The 10,258-nt window shown below is 33.9% G+C and overlaps 2 protein-coding genes across 2 annotated transcripts; both read left to right on the forward strand.

The window, feature by feature from the left end:
* The first annotated feature begins 618 nt into the window (after window positions 1-618).
* LOC131077671 (receptor-like protein EIX2) lies at window positions 619-2,383 on the forward strand. Its single transcript, XM_059214380.1, has 2 exons — window positions 619-1,095; window positions 1,469-2,383. Exons 1-2 carry the CDS (start codon window positions 619-621, stop codon window positions 2,381-2,383), a joined length of 1,392 nt encoding a protein of 463 aa, XP_059070363.1.
* A 36-nt stretch (window positions 2,384-2,419) lies between these two features.
* Window positions 2,420-5,815, forward strand: LOC131077670 (receptor-like protein Cf-9 homolog). The gene is made up of 4 exons (XM_059214381.1): window positions 2,420-2,941; window positions 3,040-3,156; window positions 5,564-5,614; window positions 5,738-5,815. The coding sequence occupies exons 1-4, from the start codon at window positions 2,420-2,422 to the stop codon at window positions 5,813-5,815; spliced, it is 768 nt and encodes a 255-aa protein (XP_059070364.1).
* The last annotated feature ends 4,443 nt before the right edge of the window (window positions 5,816-10,258 follow it).

A 10,258-nucleotide genomic window follows, 5' to 3' on the forward strand; every position in this document is an offset into this window, starting at 1 on the left:
TTTTTTAATATTATTATTTTAAATTTATTAATTTATATTATTATTATTTTATTTTTTATATTTTTAATATTTTAATTAATTTATATTTATATTTTAAATTTTAAAAAAAAAAAGAGAAAGAGGGGTTAACCCCCGCAGGGCTGAGGGCCCCCGAAGGGAATTTGGGGAGGGGGGCCTTCAGGAAATCCGTGCAACAGAAGTAGGGAGGCTATAGAGTTGAATAGGGGCATCCTTTTCATTCTGGATAGTCGGTGCCATAAATTTCTAGCCTCCTTTTAATTAATTGATACTGCCAATGTTGTTGTAAACTCTCGGGGAGGTTATCCTATCAATATGTCTCCCAAAATAAGATTCTTTTTCTCTGCAACTTCATTCAATGCACAAACCTTTCATATTTATACTCATTCATTTCCCCTCGTCGATATACAGCTCACGATGTACTATAGCATTCATTTACATCTACCTAAGGGCTGTGGTCGCTCTTTAGTTTTCCACAGTCAACGGCTTATAGTACAGTGAGAGAAATATTTTCTAGCCACGTTGAACTATCGGGGAGGTTACGTTATAAATTTGCCTCTCAAAGTGGGATTTTTTGTTCTCTGCAATTTCATTCAAGCAATGGCTGTTGCTCCAATTCACCTTGCCTTCATCAGTGCATTTCTCATCATCCTTTTTACAAGCCCATGTATTGGTCTATTCATTTGTCCCTCCCAGGAATCCCAGGCTCTTCTTTTCTTCAAGGAAGTCTTGAAGGTCTCTGATGGCATTCTCAGTTCATGGGACAATAGAAGCGACTGTTGCTCCACATGGGAACGTATATCCTGCAACTATGCCACTGGCCATGTAGAGCTGGTTAATTTGACTGCTTACACCAACCACACAGAGCAGGGTTTGCAGAGTGGAGTCATATCGAGTAGTTTGTGCAGCCTTCCTTTTCTCAAATACCTCATCCTGAAAAGCATTGGATTAACAGGTAATATCCCTTCCTGTTTGGGAAATCTTTCTTATCTTCAGGTTTTGGTGTTAAAGAACAATAGTTTGACGGGGATAGTTCCTCCTGCAATTTGCTTGCTCACAAATCTTGGCCATCTAGATGTAAGCATTAATCAACTCGTAGGAATCTTACCACCGTGTCTAGGAAATCTTACCTTTCTCCGTAGACTCATTGTCCATTACAACAAATTAACTGGGCAAGTCCAATTTCCTTGAAGAAACTCTCCTTGCTCAAGTTCTTGAGTATTTCCGGTAACAAGTTCAATGGCAGCCTTCAACTCACCGGGCTTTCTTCCCTCAATTTGCTCTTTGCTCGTGATTTTTCATTACCTGAGAACGTTACTTCTTCCCAGTTGGCATTGCCATCCTCCATAAAGGTTCTCTGGCTCTCCCACATCACCATTACAGATAGTCTGTTTGATAACCTTGCAGAATTAAAATTTTTGTACGTATCATATTGTGTTTTGAATATTAGCGCAAGTTGGCTCCGAGCTTCCAGTTAGCGGGCTTAGATCTAGTCTCATGTAGTATTGGTGGTAGAGTTCCTGAGTGGCTTTTCACTCAGTATTCATTACAGAGGTTGGCATTGGCTGACGACAATATTGTTGGAGAAATTCCCAAATGGTTAATGGAGAACAATCCTCAGTTGTTTCTGTTCAACATTTCAGGAAATCATTTCAATGGCAGCCTTTTTGTTCCAAGTAGATCAATTCGTTGGATGACTGTATTTGATGTATCTAGGAATGCATTCACTGGACACGTAGCATCTACGTGGCCTCCAGATCTTCAGCTCCTGATGGTTAATGACAATTCTCTGATTGGCAATATTCCTCCAGGTTTGTGCAATTTAATTCATCTTGAAAAGTTAGATCTGTCAAACAACAAATTGAATGGAAGCATGCCTTCATGCTTTGCAAACTATAAGAGAATTCAAGTGTTAAATTTGGGGCATAATAGGTTGGATGGAAGTATACCCCAAGGGGTATGCTCCTCCTCTTTAAATGTGAGAAACAATAAGTTAAGTGGCGCCTTCCCTATGTCAATCATAAATTGTAAGATATTACAAGTACTAGATATCGGCCATAACAAATTTGCTGGGCATATTCCATGGTCAGTTGGAAATCTATCAGCCCTTAAAGTGCTGATGATGAATGATAACTCTTTCAGAGGCAGCATTCCTTCAGAAATTGTCCAACTCAAGCAGCTCCAGATCTTAGACCTTTCGTCTAACAATATATCAGGTGTTATTCCACACAGCCTTGGATCTCTAAAAGCAATGACTCTACCAAGAGAAGACGGCCATATATTATCTTCTCAGCTGAACCCATTTCAAGTAATTACAAAAGACAATGGCGTTAAGTCATATTCTGGGATTGGTCCTATTGAGTGAATTATATATCAAGTTCCGTCTCATGATGAATTGGACATGACTGTAAAAGGCTTAGATCTGAAGTATGCATATATTTTTTCCACACTCACAGGTATGGATCTTTCAAATAACCAATTAAATGGAAAGATTCCGTGGGATTTTGGAAAGTTGAAGGGGTTAAGGTATCTCAATCTGTCAATGAATAATCTCAGTGGAATTATTCCACCCAGTTTGGGGGATATGACTGAACTAGAGTCACTGGATCTTTCAACAAATAGGCTTTCTGGAAAGATTCCTGAAGAAATTGAACTGGCGACTTCATTGGCGGTCTTAAATTTGTCCTACAACAACCTCTCAGGCAGCATACCTCAAGGACAACAAATGACCACATTTCCAAACACATCATATTCTGGGAATCCATATCTGGAAGGATGCCCACTTCCAAAGAAATGTTCTTGGCCAGAGTTTACTCACCATCCTCCCCCAAATGATATGGAAAACAGAAATGCAGATCATAGAAAGCATATAGTATGGTATTATATTGGAGTAGGATTGTCACATGTAGCAGGTTATTGCTGTGTAATGTTCTTGCTTGCACTGAGAAAGGGATGGAGACAGAAATACTTCAAGTGGGTAGATAAGATTTTGAAGTTTCTGTTTCCTTGCATACGCAACAGGAGATTATGAAGGTTCAATTTGCCAACAAGATGAAGCAGAAGTATGCCCAACGCTGGATGCTTGAGGTTGCTTATTCAAATTCATTATATTCTGTATTCTCAAAGTCTAGTATTAAGGTGCAAAATCATAAATAACAAGAGCTGTGAGATAGCATAAGAGCTGTGAGATAGCATGAGTCCCTGCCTTTAGCTAAAAACATGCTAGCAATGCAGTGAACTGTTGAGAACAATTAAGTAGTATAAAGTTACTTTGAGCATGTAAAAATTGTATATGATAAATTTTTAAATTTGGGTGAGCTTATATTTGACATAGTAGGAACTTTTTCTTTTCATATAATGTAATTTCAGAAACAGTTTACAACTAAAATTCAGTGCTAAAATCATAAGTGGTTGTAGTGTTCGAAGAATGAGTTATCAAACCTACTAGAAAGTGATAGTTTGGAAAGTATGGTGTCTAATACTATGCGTGTTCTGAATTTAACTGAACACTGCACAAAATTTGCATTTATAAAAACTATGCATAATATCGAATGTTTGTTGTGAGAGATAGTTAACTATACTGTAAAGACATAGACGAATTAGAATTACTCAAACTTTTTCACGATTTAGAGTTTAATGGTTAAGTTTGTATATACTGTGAAAGTGTAGAACTTAATGGTTAAGTTTGCATTGCAGCTATATACGAAGAAAACTTGTAACAATAGAGAGGATAAAACATGATGGATACATCATGTATTCAAAAGAATATTTCATGTAAATTGTTCGTATTTACTGCACATGTACCGTGTTCTTCTAGACCAATAATATTTCTTGTGTTAATTGCTAAAATAGAGATTTGGGAACAACCATGGCCTGTACTGGCCCCAAGTAAGTTTCAGAAGTTGTTACATCCAAAAATAAACTCAGTAGTAGTCAAGGATTAGCAAGAAGTGTGATAAATCTTGGTTTTCTATTTTTATTTTTTATGATGTAGAATATTGTTGAGTAAGTTCACCATTTTTGGGGAGTCAAGTGAACGACTCTAAAAATGTGAATAATTGTGAAATTATCTACCTATCTCTAATCAATTTGCTGTTCAATTTTCAATGGTTGTCCTCAATTGATTTTCTCTTCAATTTTCAAGATTTCTTCTAAAATATTTCTATGATATGTAGTTATACATTGATCACTTTTTTTTTTGTGCTAGAAAATCTTGATTGACATGCTACACAAATTGGTTAGAATGACTTAATTAAAATGGCAAGGCATAATATGCCAGTGGTTATTTTTATGTGTGATAAGAGTCTTCTTGATGGGTCTGGTGCATAGGGTCTTCTAGTTAGGATAACCCCATTTTGCCTTTTAGCATTAAAATTGAGAATTACTTTGATGTAGTTACAATATCAGATTGAACTTTTAAACTGCACTGAAATAGCATCGGATGATATGCCATTGATATCATCAACTGTTTCATTTTAATTTATGAGAGATCAAATTTATGGACTACTTGCTGCATGATATCCCTTACTTAGGGTGGCCTAACAATGCCTATGGTATACGAAATGATTCTTTCTTTGATCTAATTGTAATCCCCTATTTCAGTTCTAAAATGCTATGAAATGGAAGTGCTCCTTGATATTCGCTATGATCAATTTTTTATTTTTAAATTTATTTATTGTGATGGAAATTTGGGATTTGCATACGAGGTAGATTCCACTAGTTAGAACATACTACATATGTATAGGGCATAAAAAATAAAGCTTTCAATGTTCTAATTACATAGCTAGTATTCATTTCTCAATGGCCTAAAATGGCAGGGCGTAATATGCCAAGGGCCAATATATTTCATGTGAGAAGTTCTTGATTGGTCTGGAGCACAAAATCCTCTAGTTAGGACAGCTCAACTGTTCCTTTTTGCATTACAATTGAAATTTAATTTGATCTAATTACGTCGTCATTTTTTATTTTCAAATTCCACTGAAATGGCATAGGATTATATGATCATGTTTTCTAATGTATCACTTTTATGCGTGATTTATCAAATTCCTCTTTGTTGGTTGCTGCACAAGATCACCTACTTAGGGTATCCTAACAATGTCAACAACATAAAAATAATGCATTGGCATGGCTCTTAACTAGTCGATGACTCTTATTAACTATTCCATGACTGTTATAATGTGCAAATCAGTCATCAAAGTTCGAAATGGGTTGGCATTTCTGGATTTGATTGTCAGGCAAATAGAGGTGAAACTTCTATTTGAGATTCAAATCTCTTTACATTCTGTGAAATTAATAAAAATATTAACTTTTCATTATGACTACAAGTTTGTTGATAATAATTTGCCTCGATTGTTACTGCAGTCTCTAAACAACAAATATGATTGCAAAGTACCATTGGTACTCGTGAATTCATTTAACACACATGATGATACAATTGAGGTCATGTAAACATGTTTGTTAATGTACTCTTAATTATATTTCTGTATTCACAATTCTTATAAACATTCCTTGAATTCTAAGTTTGTACTTATGTGCCTTTTTGTAGATTGTACGGAAGTACTCTAACTCAAACATTGATGTCCACATTTTTAACCAGGTAAAATATATGATACATCAATGTAACTGGATCCTATTATTTAAACTGATTTGTTTAGCCATCTTTTTTCCATTGTTTCTTTTCATGGAATTCTCTTTTTATAATGCTTGTTTATATTTATAGAGTCAATACCCATGCATGGTTGCAGAGGATCTGACACCTTGGCCAAGTAATGGTCGTACAGACAACGATGGATGGTAATTTTCTTAACACTGTAATTGAATTTTTTAACTTCAAAGACAATGTCTTATTGTCGTAATACTGTATTAAGGCTTTTGAACTTTGAGATTTTTCATGATTTACCACTTTAAATTGGAAAGTCAACCAAGTATGCATCATCCCTTCTTTCCCTTGACGTTCTGAACAGAATTCTAGTTTCTTTCTATTACTTGGACATTATACAAACATAGTTATTATTTCAGCATCTATATGTCCCAATTAGTTGAATCTGAATTTTGGACAGGAGGCAAATCCATGCCTAAGCAAGCAACCTTCCCATCATAGGGGCTTAAGGGAAGCACCCGTCAAAGCCGATTGGCATGAGTGCAAAAAAATTTTAATTACCATATATATATTAGTAAACATCACTGAAACTTGGAGACAAGTATTTTGGAGTGAGTGTATTTTTCAGAGATAGGCATGCATGTCAGTTACCAGGAGACATGTTGCAGGAGATGCCTTTAGAAGGTAGAAGATGCCACTTAGCATCTCCTAATGGATTAATTGACATCTGATATAAAAGGCTTAATTGACATTTGATATATAGGATAAACTAAACGAATGAGTTAGACACTGAAAACTCTGCAGATCTCAATAATTATCATCAATATTAACAATGAAAAGTGTTGGAAATCTAGCCAGCATACAAAATATGATATGTTTCTACATGTCTTGAGGGCAGTGAATTATAAATAATACTGAAAACACAATGATATGTAAAAGCACATTTTATAGCTTTTCAACTGTCAAATTACATTGTCAAAACATCATTGTGTGACAGTAGTGAATTACACATAATGCTATAATTATAATATTAAAAAACATATTTGATAGCTTTTCAAAGGTTAAATTACATTGTCAAAAATCATTAAGCATTCTAATGAGCCAAAATTCTAAAAACAATGGACATTAATATCTATCGGTTTGAATATTCAACACTGATTATTGAAAATTGAGTAAAATGCAAAAACATGACCTTTAAAAATCAAGCCTCATAACTAATCTGCCACTTCCACATATATACTAAACAAGTGCAAATGAGTATAATTACTCAAACAACAGAATCATAAAAAAAATTAAAAGATTTTTTCAATTAGGTTTGAATACCCATTGCATCTTCTTAGACACTTATCAGACACTTATCAGCAACCATAATGATAGCATTTCTTCTGGTTCTCTAACCTGCTAGCAACAGTAGTCTGAATAGCTAGTTTCAAACAAAGCCGACTTATTTTTAACTCTATTAAGAAGTAATGCAAACAAAGCTTTTCAAGCATCATTTTAGTAAAATCTTTTTACTATAAATAGTATAATATCTATTTATGGCTGATGCCGCTAAAATTTAATGCACAGATAAATGAGTCAAAATGGAAAGATATCATACCAATATGGCTGATGCTGCTAAAATTTAATGCACAGATAAATGAGTCAAAATGGAAAGATATAATACCGATATGCTAAACAAAAGCCAAAAAATGAAAATTGGAAGTATTGTCTGCCCAAACATGGATAAGATGTATGATGAAAAAATGAGCAGAAGAAGCATTTCTTAATTTGAGCTCTGCAACCAAATTTTGGAGATTGCTTATGGTGAGATTTTTTCAATTATTAAAATTATATAGAGAATTCTAGATTTTAAAAATGAATACAACTAAGTATATTCCCTCCAAATTGATGTTAAAATAAAGGTTTCACCCAACAAAATATGTTTAATAGGCAGTGTCACATTATAGAAATATTAAAACAAATACATTTTCTTGTAAAATGGATAGCAAATTAGGGTTTGATAAAAAAATAGTCTCTTGAATTTTTCTGTTTTGAGCGAAAAAATAAATGACTGCCACCAAGGTCAAGAAAATGAGGATTTGGACTGAAATTTTTAGTAAAATAAAATTTCGGACTCAATTTTTCATACAAGCAAAATTATTGATATACTATGTGAATATACTGACCTGAGGTTTGTCACGGTGATACGCTGGTGACTCCATGGCTGCTATCATATTTTGTCAAGAATTTTTAATAGTTTCTTTGTGCCTTAATTTCAGGTTCATTGTTACAAAGTTGAAATGCTGCAGGGTTTTCACATCTTCTTCAACTGGACCGGGTATTCAGAAGTACCAGTAGCTTCCAGAGAGTTGTGGAGAGACAACTGTCTTCAACTAGATTGGCTATTCAAAGCTGCCAGTAGCTTCGAGGGAAATGTAGAGAAAAAGATGGCTTCCATATACGACATAACGAGACTAAAAATCATGACTGGTGGGACCGCCTTTTTAATCTTGCTTAAGATAAGCTTTGGCACCATCAAATTTCAATTTTTACAAATATTAGAAAATCATCTTAATTGTTTCCCTGCTCAAAATTTGATTGGTCAGCTATTTTACATCTATTTATATTTTAAAGAAAAAAACAAAAACCCCAGAAAAAAGTACACTAGCCAATCAGAAAAATCTAAAAAATATGAGAAAAATGATATTAATAAATAAATAAAGTCAACTATAGGATAAACTATAGGATAAATGTATGACACGGTTTTCGGAGCAAAGTAAATTGAAAAAGTGATGGAGACGAAAACATTAGTCTCCGCCTATAGATAGGCGGGACTAATAAAAGTAGTACCTGTCATGTGCTCACGGTATTAATCGTGAAATGAAATTATCGTGGGTCTTTCTTCCGTCACATTATGCATGGAATTATCCTGCAGCCTTTTCTTGTGTATTGATAATTATTATGTAATCTCCTGTTTACTATCGGAAGATTGCTTTTAGGTTGTCTGTCTCATTATGGGGACAGATATAGGTGCTAGAGATTGTGACATGGCAATTTTTGTTCATTGAGTATGCGTACTCAGTAGTGGTTTCTGTTATATATATATTAAAAATCTGAAAAATATAAAATAAGAAATATTGATATTTATTAGTATATTTATATTAAAAAAATACATGTAAAATATGTCAAGAGATATCTTATAATAGAAGAGAATCATTGTAAAATAATTCTTCTTATAAAATACTAAACATCAAGAATACAAATCCATTAGTGTGTAGCATGCAAAAAGTTGTGAATCTAGTTGGAGACAAGTGGCGAAACAGCTCCACAAAAAACAGAAACATGGCATATTTCATGCATTTACCCGTAATTTGTATGTCAAATTGTTTCCAAAATGCATTTTTGTTTACCAACATTTTGACGTCATTGTAGATGCCTCTCGGCATAATAATTGTCAATAACTATTATATGTAAAAAATAAAAATATTGACAAATATATAATTAAATGTTTTGTTAAATGTTATTATATAAAGAAAATTATAGTTAAGTGAGGGTTTTTTTAATTGAAAGACTCTTAATACGTCTAGGTTTGAGTATTGACTTTTTATTGAAGGCTATTGGGGGTATTCCCTTGGAGAGAATTGGGAGGTTACCTACTACATTGAAGTGGCATATTATTATCAAATATTTGTCGATTACTTTATATCTTACATTTATTTGTGAAATATATTTTATAATAGCCCATCATTCCAATTTTTAACCAAGATTACATTTCCAATTGCCAATATTAGTTTGGAAACACGTGTCATAATCTAGTCTACTATTTTGGAACCTAGATTAGCCCCTTTTCTTGATGAGTTATTTTTGAAGCCTTATTGTCAAGTCATGGTTAGTTCATATGTGTATTTAACACGTTTTTTTACCCTTCTATGGGTAGTTTGAGTCTATTAGGCACCGCATTTGGTTTTGAATCAAAGTGAGAAAACCTTGGAATTAGAGTCATTTATTCATCCATTTTGGCTAGAACCCTTTATTTAACATAGGTTCTTTTAGGAGATTAGGCTTACATCATCCACATATTTGACCAAATATGATATAGTTTTGGGGTAGAGATTAATTTCAACAAATAGAAAGATATAAATTATAATTTTAACTACTTCCAGTATTGATCAAAATATTTTTCTTTGTTCTAAAGAAATTGTTTTTTACAATGTGTTATTACAAATCTAGGTACATGATAACAAAATTTCCATAAAAGTAGCTCACCTCCATGTTTTACTTGACCATTAGTGGAATGGCTCATGTGTTATGACAAGACTCCCCCTATCTCCCTCATCTTGAGGTCACTCACCTCCTCACAAGAACTACCAAGGTTGAAGTGTTTATTCTTATGCTAACTATGTATCTCTCCTCTCAAGCCTATTTGAAAGTGCTCCATCTCTCCACCTCTAATGGGAGAAACTCCTAAGTGACCATTGGGTCGAGCCTCTAACTAATTTGATCTAACATTTTTCCTTACTTGCTTGTAGCTATTTTCTCACATGCGATGAAAAAGATAAGGATGTACATGGGAAGAAAATGAGCCTCTCACATGGACACTCTAGACCATACTGATGTGTGGAATAAACCAAATGACCAACACACTCCTATCATCTCTAC

This window comes from Cryptomeria japonica, chromosome 11 (genome assembly GCF_030272615.1).
Source record: "Cryptomeria japonica chromosome 11, Sugi_1.0, whole genome shotgun sequence".
Taxonomy (NCBI): Eukaryota; Viridiplantae; Streptophyta; class Pinopsida; order Cupressales; family Cupressaceae; genus Cryptomeria; species Cryptomeria japonica.